The sequence below is a fragment of the Grampus griseus genome (genome assembly GCF_964374135.1).
Source record: "Grampus griseus genome assembly, chromosome: 7".
NCBI classification, from domain to species: Eukaryota; Metazoa; Chordata; class Mammalia; order Artiodactyla; family Delphinidae; genus Grampus; species Grampus griseus.
This window is the reverse complement of record NC_139001.1, coordinates 87,341,785-87,361,164: the sequence shown is the minus strand read 5'-3', so window position 1 is coordinate 87,361,164 and position 19,380 is coordinate 87,341,785. Positions and strand designations below refer to the sequence as shown.

The 19,380-nt window shown below is 37.5% G+C and overlaps 1 protein-coding gene across 1 annotated transcript in view; it reads right to left on the bottom strand.

Annotated features, from left to right (window-relative positions):
- Positions 1-16,417, bottom strand: part of LRP1B (LDL receptor related protein 1B) — a gene marked incomplete at its 3' end in the record, with an annotated part of 1,802,496 nt that extends 1,786,079 nt beyond the window's left edge. The window contains exon 1 of the mRNA XM_082657914.1: positions 16,321-16,417. Within this exon, the coding sequence (XP_082514040.1) occupies positions 16,321-16,402 (82 nt within the window). The 5' untranslated portion in view covers positions 16,403-16,417. The remainder of the gene's footprint in view (positions 1-16,320) is intronic.
- Positions 16,418-19,380: the final 2,963 nt, after the last annotated feature.

Below are 19,380 nucleotides of genomic sequence, written 5' to 3'. Positions count from 1 at the left end.
CCAGAAATGAGGGCATTAACACAAAGCAATATGTACTGCAATAAAACTCCAGTGTAAATTAAAGGATTCTTTGAAGTTAGCTGTAGCTCCATGCTCTTACTGCAAAATTTTATCAAACTTGATGCTGATAAAAATAAGTTTGTCATTAGCCAGCAGGGGGAAGAAAGGTCACTTCAGTGATTACAGGATGCAGCCTCGACACATCTTGGTGAGGTGGGAGTCTTTATGCATTATTCTCCTCATTTTACCAGGCAGGAAGTAGACACAGAGAGAGGCTAAGTGACTTGCCCAAGGACAAAGAGTGAGTCAGATGCAGAGCTGGGAATTGAGCCCACTTCTCCCGCTTCCCAGTGTACAGCTTTCTCAGCAAGCCATAATGCCTTTCGGATAGATCATTTCCTAAAATGTATTAAGTTGTTAAAAATTCAATATGGGTGTTGCATTGCTTTCCAACTAGCCCTGTTTCTCACTACCTTACTAGAGCTATTATCAGAAGCTAAACTGATGGTCAGGTCAGTAAAATCATATCTATATTTTTAGACAATATGCCATTAAAGCTGGATATATCCAAATACCTAAGATGAATCGGAGTCGTTGCAGAGTGAATTTGTGTTTGGATCTCTTAGCAGGTAGGGGAGGATTCCACAGTGAGAGATAAATTGCAGCTTCAAAATTAGGAGAAGCTGGAAATGATCACGAAGAACAAAATCTCACTGACCACCAGAAAGAATTAAAAAATAAACTCTAAACCTCCCCCAAAAGACACCAATATGATGTTCATGGCAGGCACCAAAAAAGCAAGAAAATAAAAATGTAGTGTACGTTGAAAAAGTGGATATTTTAGGCCCTTCAAGAAGATTCCAGACACTTGTTTTTATTCAAAACTAAGACTGTTTCATTAGCTGGGATTTTACCCATTGGTTCATTGGGAATTCTGGGCCATGGGCAGGAAGTATCCTTTGTAATGGCAATCAATGAAGACTCTTATTGTGCTAACTAAACCAGAAATAGTAAGTAGGCCAGATGCTAACACTCCTAAAAGTCTTCTGACCTTGATCATTAGAAACATCACCAACTGATCTCTGTGCCCTTTACCAAAGAACCCGGACTCAGCTGTAGAATCTCCTTCAATATAGTAGTCAAGACAACTACCAATCAGTCAAGATTCATCCAAAAGATCAAACTCATTCACTATTTCTGGCATATGCTTCTGTGTTCAATCCCCATCCAAAAGACAAGACACAGAGTCACTATAGGCCCACAGCCCCACCTGTCAGGTCTGATCAAACCCTCTGCAATTATCCCTTATATGACCTGCTCATGCTTCCATAATGTTCCTTATCTGAATTAGACCATCAACTCCTTGAAGGCAGAGATACCTTTGAAAACAAAATTCCCTAACACAGTTTTCTTGAGAAAAGATCGATAAATACAAATTGATTTCATAAAATTTATCTATATTTCTCTTCAGAAGCTTTGGGGAGAGTGAAATTTTGAATTCCATAATAAGCATCATCACCTAATTCTAATTCAGAATTTTATTCAGCAGATAATCAATCATTGTAGTTAATACCTTATTAAAATTGAAGTACCGAGCAAAATGATTTCTTCTGGAACATTAAAATATATTAACTGAGCAACTGTTCTTGCAATTGTTTATCACCCTTAGGATAATCTTGTGTCACTTGAGAGAATGCAACCAGTTAAAACTTTCAGAAGTTTCAATATCCTATGAAATTCCCTAGAAAACTGGTTGACTCCAGGGCAGAAACAGGGAAAATACAAGATGAGCTTGTACTCATCTGGCAGTGCTAGAAATTCACAATGTGCTCAAAAAATGATGGCGGTATGTCAAAAGGGCAGAGTAGCCAATCTGAAAGAGCGCCCAAGAACCATAGGTGGAATATTTTGAGCAAGAAAATGAACCATGATAGTATTGGATGATAATACAAATAATAAAATAAATACCTGTCTATAATGATATAAATAAGTAATAAATCAGAAAGGGACATTTTTCTTGCAGAAGAATTCTAAGTAATGAACTTAGAAAGAATGAGGAAAACATCACCCCACCCAAGTGATCAAGGTTAACATCACCAATAATTAGACAAATCGACATGTATGGTATACTAAGGAGGGTACATTTCTTGTGTGATATTGTTGTCAAAAATGCATAACCTGGCTTCCCTGGTGGCGCAGTGGTTGAGAGTCCGCCTGCCGACGCAGGGGACGCAGGTTCGTGCCCCGGTCTAGGAAGATCCCACGTGCCGCGGAGCGGCTAGGCCCGTGAGCCATGGCCGCTGAGCCTGCGCGTCTGGAGCCTGTGCTCTGCAATGGGAGAGGCCACAACAGTGAGAGGCCCGTGTACCGCAAAAAAAAAAAAAAAAAATGCATAACCATGGGAAAATATCAGACAAACCCCAATTGTGGAATATTCTGTAAAATAAATAACCAGGATTCTTCAAATGAACTTAAGAAATTAAAGTAAAGCCAGAGATTGTCACAGACTGAAGGTCTAAGGAGATATGACAATTTAATGTTGAATCCTAGATTGGCTGCTGGGATAGAAGAAGGTCATTAGTGGACAAACTGGTAAAATCTAGATAAAATCTATGGTTTAGTTAATAACATTTATAGCACCAATGTTAACTTTCTGTTTTGATAATTGTATTACAGTTATACAATATGTTGACATCAGGGAACGCTGAGAACACTCTGTACTAGTTGTATATATTTTCTGTAAGTCTAAAATTATTTCAAAATAAAAAGTTCAGAAAAACACTTTAAAAAAACTAGTTTGAATAATCAGTTTGGATATACTAATGCCTATGTAAACATAGGTAAGAAATCTAGAGACGTTGTGTAAGTAATAGAGCACACCATTGGCTCCTGTTAGGTCACAGCTTTCCCGAGAGAACAAAAGATGAAACGCAAACCTAAATGTGATCCCACTTGTGTCTCAGCATGAGAATTTGTCAACTCATCAGGATCAGCCCTCTGTCATCTTCACTTCATGATACGTTTTTCTACCTTTCAGTCTTTTTTCCCTTCCGTCTTTCAATAATGATCCATGTGTGGTGTGTGTGGCACAGCAATGTTGTTTTTGCCACGTGGCTATTACTTACCAGGTAGAATATTTTCCATGAGGCCCCTGGGGTGCTGAGGCAGACAGAAATCATCCTCATAGCATTTCCTCACCATTACTGAGAGAGTTTTTTTCTTAGACAACTTTCCATGGCATATGCCCGCCTAAGTCACAATTGGGTCTAATATCACTGACCCTCTAACGGCTCATTAAGAGTTTTCTCTGTGTCCCCTTTTTCTTCCCAGGTTCTACCTTTATGTCTCACGGGGGAGAGGAAGTTCTGGAGGCAGAGATGCAGGACACTAATGAAATTAATCTTTGGTATCCTTCTTCCCTTAGCCATGAGCTGCAAAAATAATCCACTACAAATGTCAAGGCATTACACTCAGCTCTCCAGGGCCACCTTTCGTCTGTAAAGCACCAAGTAAAGTGTCTTTTCATTGTGACCACATCCAACCTTCTGTCGATGTCTGCAACTCAGGGGCTCCAGAGTGGACCACGGCTGTCAGCCTGGGTCTTAAATCCATCAGCTGGTGATTCTGACCCCTACAATGTTATTTCTTTTTTTAAAAAAATCTTGATTGACAATATTTAAATCATAGGGAATTATGCACAGACATCAAAACTCCTCTCCTCTCTGGAATTACAGAGGTCTGGCAATCCTCTGCCCACATTCACAGGAGCCTACAGTCCGCTACAGTTGAGTATCAGCTGCCCCCTTGGACAATGTGCCCTCTAATTTACATGTCACCAGGGCACCTTCTGGCCAGCCTGGGCGCTGTATGCACTTGTGTTTATAAAACTTGCCCTATATCTTGCCCTTTAATTCATAAAGGTTAGTCAAATATGTCTGAGTTCCATCACTTAACATGATGAGCAAAAAAATACAAGCAGCCTTTTCTTTGAGTCTAGGGATCTCAGAAGCCACAGCCAACCTGCTTCCCTCTGTGAAACTACAGAGGAAATGCTGCCTATCATTTTCTGTTGCTTGCAGAAGGGGGTTGGGGAGAAGGGCAGGATTGCTGTTTCAGGTTTCTTTATATGATTTCCTGCTTTTTAAGGAAATGCTATTATCCTTACCGTATATTGAGCTCAACTCTCACTTACATAGTGACTCTCAAGCAGGAGTTTGAAACATGGCAATAGAGCCATTACTGCTGTATTGCACACGGAAGAGAGTTTTACTAATCGTCTTTGGCATTCATCTCTAAATCTTGGTGAATTCAAGTAGCTTCAATCTCTGAAAGTTTATTTTTGACTTAAGTGATTTTCTTGCTATTGCTAGATTTTTCAGGTGTCTCGCCAGCTGAATTGTTATCTGAATAAGATTTGTTTATTTTCCTTAGCTCCTTATAGCAGGTTGAAGTCTGTACCAAGCAGTCACAACATTTCCTGCCCAAATGCCTTTTATTCTGAGTATACAGTCAATAATTTTTTTTTTTTTTTTTGCTTTACCTAAAACATAAATAACCCCCTTATACTCATTTTGAACCTTTTCCCAAAGTCCTTTCCTTATGAAAGAGAAAAAAAAAAAGCCCTTTAGCAGACCTCTGTGTGATGTGAGCAGAGTTCTAGTCAGGGAGCATAAATCGTGCCTCGTACTCACAAATATACAAGTAACCCCTCCCCTTCCTGTTTTCAATTACTCCGATTAATTTATTTCCAAACTTTTGGCACCCCTCTGCTACAGTACACAACAAACAAATTTACAGTGAGTCCCAAATTAAACATTAATGCAAAATCTTCTAGCCTCAAATTTCATTTGGTTCAGTCACTCTAAAATTTAATAAAATGTTAGTATTTATTTCACATTTAACTTATTCCTATGCATAATGTTGAGTTTTGTACTGAAATCTTGGCGCCAAATTATTAAAGGGGCTTTTGACAATGTGAATGAAAAATGGACTGAACTGAAAGTCACACACAAATTCGATTTCTGCACATGCATCTAGCAAATGTCTACTAAACCTGCAGGTAAGCTCTTTACACAACAAATAAATTGGTTGAGATCTTTTGCTTCAATATCTCATTTAAGCATTTCTGAAATTGTAAATGCCCAAGCTCTGGATCTCTTTTTATTTTAAACTAATGTCTGTTTAGTATACATCTTCAGTTCTTAATCTAAAGACGTACCATGTTTGAAAACTAAGAAAACAGGTTATCTTTTTAAATTAGTTGTAACGATCATGTAGCATTTCCAAGGTAATTTCTCAGGTTGGGGTGAAGTATTTCCTCCATAATGCTGCAATGTTGTCTGCAATATAAAGTAAATAGTGTCTAAAAGGGTTGATTATCCCAAGTTGCTTTTTTGGCACTAGATGGCCTGTACAACTTAAAAAGAAACTCAGTGGAGAATATTTGGGGCTAAGCTTAACTTTGGAATACAGATTTGAATATTAAGTTAAAAAACTAAACTTTGACTTTTTCTCAAGGTAGATAACATAAAAGAGAGCCAAAAGAAAAAAAGAGCAATGAAAAAAAATTAATGGAACCAAATCCCGAAACAATCTCCTAGTAACTTAGGCCCTAAAATAGCTCATTCAACTTAGTATTAACAGATTTCCTTTAAGCACTGTATACCTATCTTCTTTCCCACAGACCCTCTGGGCTCTAATATTTTTTTCTTTTCCATCAGTTTCATAAAACCTCTCTCCTTGTTCTTTCTCCTACCCTCACTCCCTCTTTCCTTTTTAACTCCAACAAGAACTCAATAAACCCAAATGGGTTTGTTTTGTAGCCATAAGCAACCTTTCCCTGAAAATCCAAAGTTGTACAATTGCCAAACTAGTGGGGGTTTTTTGTTTTGTTTTTTTTTTGCGTTACGCAGGCCTCTCACTGTTGTGGCCTCTCCCGTTGCGGAGCACAGGTTCGGGACACGCAGGCTTAGCGGCCATGGCTCACGGGCCCAGCCGCTCCGCGGCATGTGGGATCTTCCCGAACCGGTGCACGAACCCGTGTCCCCTGCATCGGCAGGCGGACTCTCAACCACTGCGCCACCAGGGAAGCCCCAAACTAGTGTTTTTATTGCTTGTTCTGGTTTATGTTGTTTAGTTGCTTCTGCCTCCAGCCTATAAATCACACTGTGATGGGTACGTAGTAGGAACTATAACATTTATTCAATGAATGCATGTGGATAAGTACAGAAGAATAATCCAGGGGCCCTGATTGACCAAGAGGAGCACCCACTAGGTCATAAACTCTTTCCCAGTAGGTCCCCCACCATTTGTCACCACCCATTTCCTTTCCACAGTTGTCTTGGAACTTCCAGGGAGGGTAATGAGTACAGCCAATAGCAGCTCTCTTAACATTTCATCCAATTAATCAAATATTCATAAGTAGTAATGTGACTGACAGCACAAATTCTTCTCAATCATGTCAAGGATTTGGGGACAATGAAAAAGGAGTTCTTCCTTAAAAACAGTAAGAATTTCCTCAAGGGAAAAAAAACAAACAAACTCATATGAGTCTTCACATACGCCAATGCTCATTTCTTCTGCTTATATTGGTAGAAATAACAGCAAAATAGTTGCTGCCACGTTTACCAGTGCTTGGAATGTTACTAAGTGTATTATTTTATCTAAACCCTCAAGAACTACTGTGAGTCACTCTACTAATTCCATTCTGCAGACACGGTATAGGTAAATATGGGTAATAGGGAAGATGGTAGTAATAATTCTGAAATAAAGGGAAAAGGTAATAAAAAGGCAAGCAATATTGCAGAGTCCACACGTGACCATTACACGCCTAATATCATGAAACATTTCATACAAATCAACAAGAGGTGATGCAAAACAAAATGCATTCATTTTCAAAGAACTTAGAATGTTAACTCTCCCAAGATGATAATTTGAGGCTTATCCTTCTGATATATTGAATGGTGCTACATTCATTGTTATAGAAAATCTTCCTCAATTAAAGATGTGAGTCACTCCTCTATCTCACCCTCATCTACAATGCTATCCCCTTGTTTGAACTACCAACATCTCTCCTGCACAATTACAATAACCCTTTAACTGTATTTACTGTGTCTCTGGTCCTTTTTTATTCAGTAGCAAGCACGATCTCATAAATAATTAAGTTGTGTCATGTCACCTCTGGTTAAACATCCAATTGCAGCCTATTATAATGAGAACAAAACCCAAGTGCCTCACTCTGACCTGCAAAGTCCTAACTGACCTACTCATAAATACGCCTTTCCCCACTCCTCTTCTCTTCCATACACAAGCAGTGTACTTTAGGCACACAGACCTTCCTTTCTCTAAGATGTCAAAATCATGACTTCCTCTCAAGGGTTTACATGGGAAGTTCCTCCCTCAGAACCATTCATAGCTTGTTCCTTCACATCACTTTTATCTCAGCAAATATGTCAGCCTTCACAAAAAAAGGCCTGCTCTTGATTACATGATGTTATTTTTCTTTCTTCTTAGCACAAAATATTATGTATTTGTCACTTTGCTTATTGTCTGTTTCCTCCTTCACTGAAATGTACACTAAAATGTAAGCTCTGACAGACTAGTTACATTGTCTAACTTGCTCACTTGCCTCTTTCCCAACCTCGAGAACAACTCCCAGCATATCTCTGCTCAAATTTGTTGAACGAGTGAATAAATAAATGAATGACCACCAACCACATGGGTTGCTTCGGGGATCATATGATTTCAGGAGGAAAAAACCAAGAACAAAATTAAAGGGTCCTGAAAATGTAAGGGATTTCTACCGCTATTAGTAATATACATTAAGTTAATGCTATAATTAATGAAATAATGGATATTTATGTAATGTGATACCAATGCACGCTATGTTTTCACATACATTGTCTAACTTGCATTCGTGGAAGGTGTGAAAGACACTGCTAGGTCTCTCCAGAGTTGGTTGGAGCAGTTTTCTGTAAACCTCTGGTGGTGTTTTCACAGGACTCAGATTAAAATACATACAGGATAAAATCCTCATGCCCTTCATAACCTTATGATCTCCCAGCAATGAGAGCATCAAGGGGAATGGAAAAAAGTCCTAAGATTTTGGTTCTTACACTATCAGGATTAATTTCAAAATACTTGACAATATCACCAGCAAGTGAAAACAGAAGTAAACATCCTAACATGGGAGAGAACTCTATCCAAAGACGGACAGTTCTAAATTCTACTTATTTTTAATGTTGGTCAATGTTGGATAAAGTCACTATCTTTTCCCCCAAGTGAGATTTTTACGCCACGAGTATTACAGGCCATCAGCAGGGTGCTGGTGAATTGCTAGCCTTTTTGTTAGAATGACAATAATATAAGGACTCAGCAAAAGGGCCTGAATTCTGAGTTAGTAATTCTATCTATAAATCTTAGTTATTTTTTAATGAAAAATCTCATAAATATGGATGCCCAGAAGGTGTGATCTATAATAGTTTCACCTGACAAGGCAAAAATCTCACCCATGAGCTGGCATCGTTATCACTGTACTTTCAGAGCTTAATTATGAGAAAATGCCTTAAAAATTAATAGAGTTGAATAAAGTGGAATATTTTAATAAAGCATACCTCCTATTTTAGCATGGTAAAATACCAATAAAATATATCATTAAAAGCTTTAGAAAATGCACGCAAGGTCTTAGATAATCTAAAAACCAAGTCTTTTTAAATCTCAAGAATTTATATTTTAGCAAATGTTTGAGGTTCCTAATTGCCTCAGTTACCTGATCTGTGTGGATTGAAGCTTCAAAAAATTCTGTCAACGTTCTCTCTCTTAGCATCTTTGTCCTTCCTCTCCTTATACATCCTAATTTCTAAAGAAAACAGTCATTCTAAACTCATTTCTGTTATCAGCCTTATCCTACAGTTTTTCTTTTCCACAAATATCTGAAAATATCCCAGGAACACTCAAAGCAAGTAACCAGAACCAAGTTTTACTTCTCTCTTCTCCCCCATCCCTCCCCATTTTTAGTTCTTTTTTCTCATTTTAAGAAGAAAGGGTGAAGATGAACAAATTGTCATTAAAGAAAAACTCAGTGGTAGCAAAATTCTTAAGGAATTAATGTATTTGTATTTCTAAAGTTAAGCCTGCTTGGAAGTTGAAGGATGTCAATGCAATGTGGAAAAGTTAGGACGGAATGTCCTATTGATTGTAAGAATAAAACAAGAGACAGTCTGTGATACCTTGACCTTACCTAAAGAAGAAATGTATTCTTTCAACTAAAATGAGGTCGTGTTTCAACAATACCTGTCTTTGGTCTGAAGGCTAAGCCAGCCAGGACAATGAGGTACATGCATCTCAGGAAGAGATGTCTGACTGTTAATAAGAATGCATTGTGAGATGAAATGGAACGCTGGTATCTTAGCAAGGCAACACACTCTATCTTCTTCAAGAAGTTTTTTTGTTGTTTTTTTTTCTTTTTTCTCTTACTTAAAAAAGTTAGAAGGAATCTCATATGAAAAGGTACTTTCTCAACTTGTCTTCTATAAAGGACATAGTTATAATGTTATTCACATGTAAATGGAAACTCATATATACATGACTATGTTCAAGCTTATTTCTGAGAAAAATAAGGTTAAACAGATGACTCTACAGTAAGAATATTTTTCATTGTTCCTGTAGTTAAAGAAACCTTTGACAAGTCTTGTATATTTACAACTACTTCGGAATATTTGAGAAATTCCAAATGTAGATAATATATCCTTATTCAACAAATATGAGTGGCGGAGTTATTGAACAATATTAAGTAACACCATCATTACCAACTCAAGCCTTTTGCCCTGATGATACTTACAAGAATCTGACCTACTGGGAAATCAGCAACAAATGAGTGGGCCCATTTATTTAATCAAGCCATTGCATTTTTTTTAACAGCAATTGGACATCTAATTGCAGTGCAGACTAAAACCAAGTTAATGTGACTGCATGAAAAAGTTATTACAGTCATATTAAAAAGCACACTAAATGCTGTTGCCCACTTTATCACTGCAATGATTTCCACTATATATTCTGTATTGAGAGAGGGTCTTGACTTTGACTTTGAAATATATTTTAGTGTTGTAAAATATTTTACAAAATGAAAAATAACTCCCTTAATAAATAAAGCCAATAAAGAAAAATAATAATTTTCAATAAAGTAACATTTGTCTGAATAGGAGTAAATTCAGAGCATGTATTTATTCATATTCTAATAGTGTTTTAGACTCTTATGCTATCCCATGATATAACTATATAATTACTCCCAAACATATTTAATTTGCCTGTTATGATAGGCACAATGACAGTGGTACATCTGATTTACTCTACAAAGTGTAGATATGAAGTATCATACATAAGTCTTTCAGGGAAATATGTTGTTGTTGTTCTTCCATAACATTTAATTTTAAGCTTTTTATGCAACATCAGTTTTACTATTTTACCAGAACCGACTGGCTACTATCTAACAGTTTGATTCTCATTTAGTTCCTAGTCAGTTTAACCAATTTGTTTAGTCAGGAAACTCAATCAACATAATTGGGTTTGTATAGAGAAGGCCTAAATCAATAGGATAGAAAGAGAGAAAGAAACTATATTTTGGTGTCACTGAATTCAAAACAGAGTAATAAATAATATATACTTTCTAACTTGGCCTTGTAGTTATGCCGGGGGGTGGGGGGGAAGGGAGGCCACCAAATCATTTATGAGGAGAAAACATAGATCTAAAATTGTGAACCCAGTTTATAGCAGAAAAACTTCTAATAGAAAAAAAGCATATAAATTTTGACGGTGTAAGCTTACTTGTTCTGATGTGTTGCAGAATCTTCTGAAGCCTTCATTCCCTTTTCTACAATATACAGGGTTCAGATGTAGTTGGACAGATTAACAATTTGTTCAAATGAGGCAGCACAGAATAGCGACAACAGTGATTGAATATTACTGCAAGCACAATACTCTTCAAAAGCAAGTGAGATTAAATATACTCATTGGCACATATGTGAATTAGTACGAAAAGTAACTTTTTAGAAACTCAAATTAATATTTAGAGATATTTTCAAGTTTTTGTAAAGTTTAAATAATGGAACTTTTTTTTCAAGGAACTAAAGAAGGCTAAAATATCTCCTTCTAAACAAAACAGCTGTAGAGTGCCCCCAAGGCTTAGATTTGTGATTGCTTTGTTGCAATTTTGTTTTTATGCCTCTTAGTCAACCGGTTGTTTTACAGGTAAAATTTGGAGAATAACAATCCATATGAAGATATAAAGCAACTCCACAGAAGAGGATAAAAGTATCACTCTTAGTTGTTTGATTGGTTAGAATTATTTTGCCCTCCCTTTCCCACCAAAAAAAAAAAAAGAAAAGGAAAAAATGATTTGTGCTCTCTATGCATCAAGGTAGGTTTTGGTCACTATGTTTAGATTAAATACAAAGATTCAGATTTCTTCAGAGAATATAAGGAAGGCTTTTTGAAGTAACTAGAGTAAACATGACTATTTCCTGATAGAAATTTGGTCCAGTATATTCTGGCTAACTCACTATAAAAGTAGTCAACCTTTTGCTCTACTTTTCTTTAGCAGTCCAGCTACTAAAAACATTGTTTTAAATTATAAACATTGGGTACAGCATAATTACAGACATTTCAAAGGCAAATACATTTTGACATTTATTTCCTCCACTGTATGATTCTGTTACAACAAATTATGTGTTAAATGGAAATTCATTCATTAGAATACTGCATGTTCGGAGTTGAAAAATAACTCAAAGTTCTTTCATTTCATAATTTTGTTTTTCAAGGAGGCAATCATAACAAAACTAGACATATACTGTCTGGGTTTTTTTAAAAATAAAAGTTTCATTTAAAAATCTATCTGGGACTTCCCTGGCGGTCCAGTGGTTAAGACTTCGCCTTCCCATGCGTGGGGTGCTGGTCTGATCCCTGGTCGGGGAGCTAAGACCCCACATGCCTCATGGCCAAAAAACTAAAACATAAAACAGAAGCAATATTGTAATAAATTCAATAAAGACTTTAAAAATGGTCTATATCAAAAAAATATCTTTAAAAATCTATTTCCAATTTTCAGGTTAGAGTGGTGTTTTTATAGGTTTTTATGCACCAAGGAAGCCGTTTTAAAGGAGATATCTTCTTTAAAGAAGGTATATCTATATAACAGGTGGTTTCCACTTACTGCTAAATTAGTTTAACTAATGACATCATGTTGGGACAATCTTTTTTTTTTTTTTTTTTTTGGGACAATCATTTTTAACTTTTAGTGTTAATTCTACTTCTTTGAATGTAGCCATCTAGAATGAAGATAAGTGTTTCCTTTGTACAAGAATTGTTTTGACAGACAGCCTCAGAAGATAGAGAAATGTATCAATACATCTGCTTGGTACCTTTTACTACATAGAATCCCTACAACTAGGAAGGAATTGAAGAAAGAGGAGGTGACGTTTCACAGAAGATGTAAAAATTAAAAGCAGAATCGTGAAAAAAACTATCATAGAATGGAGGGAAGATACAAAGGTCCCTCATCATTGTAATCCTGATAAAAGACCAAGTCATGTTCAGTCCAGGTGACTTTAAATAAAGCCTATCTTTACGGTACACCCTAGGCTCTGAAAAGAGATTGACAAGACAAGCAGCAAGAAACTAATGTCCTGGATCCAATACAGTTGCAAACTAAAAATCTCTGCATGACTCTACCGTGAATGGTAAGTAGCATTTACAAAGTGTCATCTCATTTTTAAGAATATATTAACTATATCACTCATCCACCACCCTTTCTAAGAATATTTCTTTTACATTCACTTTAAAAACTCACTACCATTTACCAATTCTAGCACAGTTAACAACATTTAAGTTTTCTGCAGTATTCTCATGTGTCTCTCCATTCTTTAGGTTTAATTATATCCAGCCTCACATGGATGGAAGTTTCTTTATTTGTATACTGTAAACATTTCCATATGATATTTATTACGATATCAGAGGAAAACATTTATCTTAAGAAATTATTTTGTCTAAAGGTTTACTTTAATCTCTTCTTTAAGGAACACTAATTTGGATTCAGCCTCTTCCTAAAAGTGTCATTTGGCCTTCCCCCCCATCCCCCTTCTCTTTCCTTCCCTTATTCTGTTTTCTGTAATTTACATTCTTTCTTCTTTCAACACATTGAAATTTTTCTTTTTCTATTGTCTCCTTTCCTTTGTACCATTTTCAGTTTGAGCTGGAGAGAGAGAGAAAGGGAGGGAGAGAGAGAGAGAGAGAGAGAGAGAGATGAAAACTCAAAGATTATAGAGACCTCTTCAAAACAAAACTTTAATATTTCTGGAATATAAAGAGACACGGCTTGCAGCTCATTCTTCTTTCAGTAGAGAAAGATTAAAAATTTTGAAATACACATGATTGCCAGCTTTAGATGGTTTTATAGACATGTACATTTAAATGATTACAACAGCATGAACTTTAATTATTTGGAAATACATTTCCACAGTTTATCAGACTCAAGAATGTAAAAGAGACTAGCTTTAGTTCTCTCAATCCCTTTTCTGCTCAGAAAACTTGACAATTTAAAATATACCTCCTTTTAAGTCTTAATCCTTATCAAGCGATACTTTGATGTGATATGACATTGTTATATGACACATTGGTTGATTCTAAGTGAACATGATTTATCCTCCACATTCTGCTGTTAAGAGTTACAAAGATGTTTCCTTTTTTCAAATGTGATGAAATCTAATAAGAACTGACATGCACATTAGCTTATCTGCACCAAAATCAGTGCAAACTAAGAAAATAAACAACATAGAATTAAAGGACAAGTGGATGTGCATAAATTGAATACAAGCATACAGTTCAAGTATTTTTCTATTTAAAAATTTTTTTGAGTTTATACTCAAAGGGAAGAGAAACATAGGTAGAGGGTAATATAATCATTTCTATCTAGTTCACACAGTTTAAGAAGCTACCCGTTACTCAATACTTATTTGGAGAACCTGAAAGTGTTTTCTCATTTTCTGGCATGAAGCTAGGTCTTGCACTACAAAACACACCTGTGTAATTCACAAGCCTGTTCTACTCTTCAAGGACAACTGACATAAGCCTGGGCAGAAAGCTACATCTCATTAACCTCTTTCTTGAGCTTATGTTCCCATATCTTCTGGTTCAGGATTTCAGTAAGAGAAGTTTGTCATAATGCAGCAGCACTTTCTTTTTTAACTTTCAACAAGATTGCTCTCTTTTTCTCCCCCCTTTTGCCAAATAAGACCCACCCTTTTCACTTTTGATAGCTAGCTGTGGCATTTTTAGCTCTTTTAAAAGTTGTGTTAAATATGTGTAATAGTGGTAAAGTGTTAGTCTATAACTATTTTTACTTATGTTATCCAATATAGTACTTCTGATGCTGACATGATGATACAATGGGACACTATTTCAGTTTCAGGAAAAAGTAACAATCCTTTTCCATGTACCCTGTTTATATCTTAGATATCCCTCTCCCTATTGGAACTAAATTGACACCAAATTCTAATTCTTTTAATTATTTAGTTTTCTATCTCAGAAAAAATTTGGGGGTCTATATATTTATATTCAGGTATTCATTCCAATCATTGTAGCAATGGCCCTATTCCTCACAAACACATACAAAAGCACTGAGGACTTAGTTCTACATGAGGTCAAATTTCTGGAGAATGGGGACTCACTCAGAAAGAGCCCAACAGCAGTAGTCTGCCAGTGCCATTCTATTTTGCTAGCACACAGGACTGAAAAGCTTCATTCTGTTCATCTGTTCTCGTCCAACTTCAAACATTCTTCCTGAGAAAGGTTGAGAGCTGATTGTTCCAGATCAAAGGCATCATTTCAAGTTAGAGCTATGTGCTTCCATTTTATCAGTATAGTTTAACTATTCCACACCAACTTCAAGGCAAGTTAAGGCAAGTTCAGAAGCCAAATGGTTAGATGGCAATGATATGTTTAAAAGACATATCAGTAAGTGTCAAGACTTTCTAAAGGAACTCTCATTAGTCTCAGTACTGGTAAATGAAATGACAAGTGTGGGTATGTTATAAAGACTATAATCTGGTTGCCCACAGCAGGTTGAATAGAAACACTACAATTCATTCCCCTGTTCTTTCCTATAATGAAGCAATAATTTTTAGTCAATTCATAATTCGCTTCATATTAACACAGTCACTAAATTTCCCAATGCAACCTTTTGCCTACTTGCCTGGCATTGAGATCTGTACATTTTCTATCTTTCTTACTTCTTTTTTTTTTTCTAATTAGCCCAAAAAACAAAATGTATCAGTTAATATGAACTCATGCTATGATTTAGAAAAACAAACAAAAAAACTAGATCTATGATACTTCTGATTTTACTTTAAGCAGTTAACCATTCCAATGCCAACGGCCCAACTATTCATCTATATTTTTTTTCTTTTTTCACCCGTCCGACTGTTGTCAAAGATTATCAAACTTGCACAGGGATTCTTGGGTTTCCAGATCAAAGTTTACAAAATCCAGATTTATTATAATGCCCACCTCCTCTCTCCTTTCTGCTCTGCTCGCCATACCCATTCCCATTTAAACTTGTACCATTCATCAGCTTTTCGGACAAAAAGCAAGGGCAAAACACCAGTGGTGGGTGAGCGTCTCCAGGCACCAAGAGCTGTGTCACAGACCTTCAGAATCAAAAAAGTCAAGCTCAAGCAGGTGCCTGCGCTCAGAAGCTCCCCGAAAGCGTTAGCTTCTCCGATGATGACCCAAATCTCTCCGGAGTCTGCCCCAGAAAGGGGCTACAGAGAGGAAACGGGCTGGAGTCGGCGCTTTCCCCTCTCCACAGACCCTGCGTGCAGCAGGTAAGGAACTTAACCCTGGTAAGGGAGCACACACTTAACGCGGAGCCTCCGGAGCCCGCAAAAGCTCGAAGCCAAGAGAGTGAGCGCGGAGCGAAGTCTTGAAAACGCGAACGCTGATCCCAACATCTGCAGCGCTTGGAGTGCGCGGGCAGAGGCGCGCAGTCAAGTGCAAACGCTCCCGGGGGAAACGAAATCAGGACCCGCAAAGGGCCAAAGGAAAAAGCTGTGGGAGAGCCGAGGACTCGGGTAGCTGGTTCGGAAATCCCTCACCGCACTTCTCACCACCACCCCCACCACTCCCGCCCCGAGACCGGCGCACAGTGGCCCAGGGTCCCGGGGAGCGGGGCCGCAAGGACTTAACTTCCACACACACTTATCTGCAAGCGTCGCCCAGCAGGAAAGCCAAGGAAGTCCGGGGGCAAGGAAGGGGGTAAGGTGTTCTCCTTACCTCGGTCGGCTCCCACGGTCAGCACCTTGGCGACAGGCAATAATCCCGAGAGAGTGAGTAAGGCGAGGAGAAACTCGGACATCGTGGTCGCCCGGGGAGGAAGCCAGCGCCGGAGACTGCTCGGCTGCACCCTCGGCCAGGCGGCGGCGGCGGCGGCGGCGGCGGCGGCTCGGAGCCCCGAATCGAGCAGCGTCATTTACAAATGTCACTCGAAATTCTTCAGCTCAGTGAGCCCAGCCAGTCCGCCTGGAGCAGGATGTGGAAGGTGTACGGTTGCGCGCGTGGGGGGAGAGAGAGAGTGTGTGTGAGCGCGAGCGAGCCGCTCGTGTGTCTTGACTTTTCAATGCAGGGTACGTCTGATCTTACATCACGCAAAGAGGGGCAGTGAGAGATGCCAGCGGAGGGGAATTCACTGATTAATCACCCGGTCCACCACACACCCCTCCGTCGTCCACATAAATCACATCTATTACTTAGTAAGAGGCATTTAACACAACAGGAAAATACCACCACGAACTGGGAACACCACAAATCACAATTATTTCAGTCTCCTTGAAGAGAAAGTAACTCCAAGCTGGTTCTGTAGGGATTTGGGTCTTTAGAGAGGAGGGGAGATTTCTGCATTGGGCTGAGCCAGCCAGGCGCCTGGGAAGCTCCGCATTTAACAGCCAGTTCGGAATTATCAGCCACCAGCGCTGAGATAGATGCTTCTCTAGGCAAAGCAGATTTGATCCCTTCGCTCCCTGGAAGCTTCCTTCCCGAGAAGGAACGACTAGCCAAGTAACTGAGCTTCTCTTAGGGAAATGGTTCCCTCTGCTCGCCACACAAATGCAATGCTTTCTGAGCTGCACTTTTAACTTTTGTGCTGAGTAGCACCTAGGGACAAAGATAAAAATTTAGTGACTCAGCAGAAACAAAAAAAAACAAAACAAACCCCTAAAGTCATCACCCGTTGCATAAGAAGGTAAGGTGGTTGGAAAGAGGCCCCTAAGCAGGGAACCATAAAGCAAAAAACTGGCACATTTACAGTGGATTTCTCTTTTTAAAAGGATACCTTGAACCATTTTTAACATGTTTTGATGCTTTTTTTAATTGCTTGTTTTCTTTTCTTTTCTTCTTGCACATAGTATAGTGGTAGTTTAAGAACTTTCCCAAACCATCGGAGGCATTAAAATGAATCAGTGCAATTAAAAACAAAAAAAAGTTGTTTGTATGACCACTTTTTAAATATGTTCATCCAAGTACCTAAAATTTTAGTTACTTGAAAATGGTTGGGTTAAAACTCAGAAATCTTAATAGTTGAAGGCTTACCTTTTTTCCCTTGTGACATCAGTAATTCTTGCCTAACAGCAAAGGTTAAAAATGTTTTGTATTTAATGTTTAAAAACCTGAGATGGGTGTAAAGGAAAACTATAAGGAAAGCACCAAACTAAGCAACAGGATGACTGAAAAGGAAAGGAAAGATGCTTTAAATACTTTATTCAGTTTACCAGGTGAAACTTATTTTAGATGAATGCCAGCACAATGAACTAGCTGCTTACTAGAGTAAAATCATCCAGAAACATCTTTGGATGCTCTTTAGAAACCATTAAAATTAGACTGGATCAAAGAACACAGGTGACTATGAGGGACATTGCCACTTAGTCTGTGATTATAAAATATGTTCTTTAGGTCAGTTTTGCCATATTTTATATATTAAGTTTACTTTCCCTTGTAAATTGACTCATTTCATGCCTAAAAGATGACTCATTCCACATTTAAAAGTTTGTTTTTTTTCTTTTGAAGTTGTTATGCTTATAATTTCACCTAGTCATTTTATCATTTCATATAGGAAACAAAGAGTTTTCCTATTTTACTTCATATAAAAATTCAGAAACTTTGGAATGAGTGGCAGAGTTCAAAGAATAAGTGAAGAGCAGGAGAAGGGTAAATTTTGAATGATGCTCAAAGTAATAAATATTTCTTTCTCAAGGGTCCACAGACCTCTGCATTCTGTGAAATATGTAGTCTTTCACTGGAACAAAGTAAGTAGGTGTCTTTCTGACATGAACCCATTCAGTCAACTAGGAGGTCAGCTATTAGGAAATCCATATCCACTTAAGTCTTGGCAGTAAAACGAGGAGAGCTCACAAACCATGCTAAGCACATTCAGGTGCTTCCTCTTCTATATTATTACTACCAATTACCCCCCATCTCAAAAACTGCAAGGTAGAGGAAAGCAGCCAGGAACAGTACAACCAACCAAAGACTCTTACCGTGTACCAAAGTGCTGTGATTGAAAATCAGTGACTCACTTCTGCAGTATATGTAGCAGCCCTGGATTCCACTCACAGCTATTTAAAGGGAAAAGTTATGAAAGATAATCAGAGAAGTAAATTCCTGGCAGATTTTTATTCTAATATATATTCTCAATATGTTACATTTTAAATATGTAGTGCCTCCTAATAATAAATGTATTAAGTGAATTAGGCAGAATAAAAACCAGCTGATCTCTTTTAGATAATGTGGTTGACTTTTTAACTGTCCTGAATGGAAGAAAATCAAGGATGCATTGTCCACATATTGTGACCAGTATAATAAAGCAAAATAGAATTCCTTTTTAGTAGTCAACAATCAAATCACCATGTGTGAATGACACATGATTCAAAATTATGGTGTAAAATAGTGGTAGCAATCATGGAAGTTAACTATCATATAGGCTAGTATACCAACGGAAGATGATAACATTTAACATCAATTATGAATGATTCTCAATTTTATCTTTAAAACAAAGATTGGGACTTATTTTAAGAATGCAAATAGATGTTATTAACAAAGACCTAAATGGTATAAAAACACTCCATAGCAATTTGATGGAAGAATGGATATTTAAGTATGTATCAGTTGTCAAGTGGGCACAACATGTAGATTTAAATGCATGTTAAGCAGAATTTTAAGACAAAAGTTATAATAAGGACACTGGTTCATACCACAAAGCCATAATAATATATAACAAACAGAGTAAATATTAATAGATACATATTTGCTGTAAAACTGAAATAAGGCTAGTGTCAAAAGGAA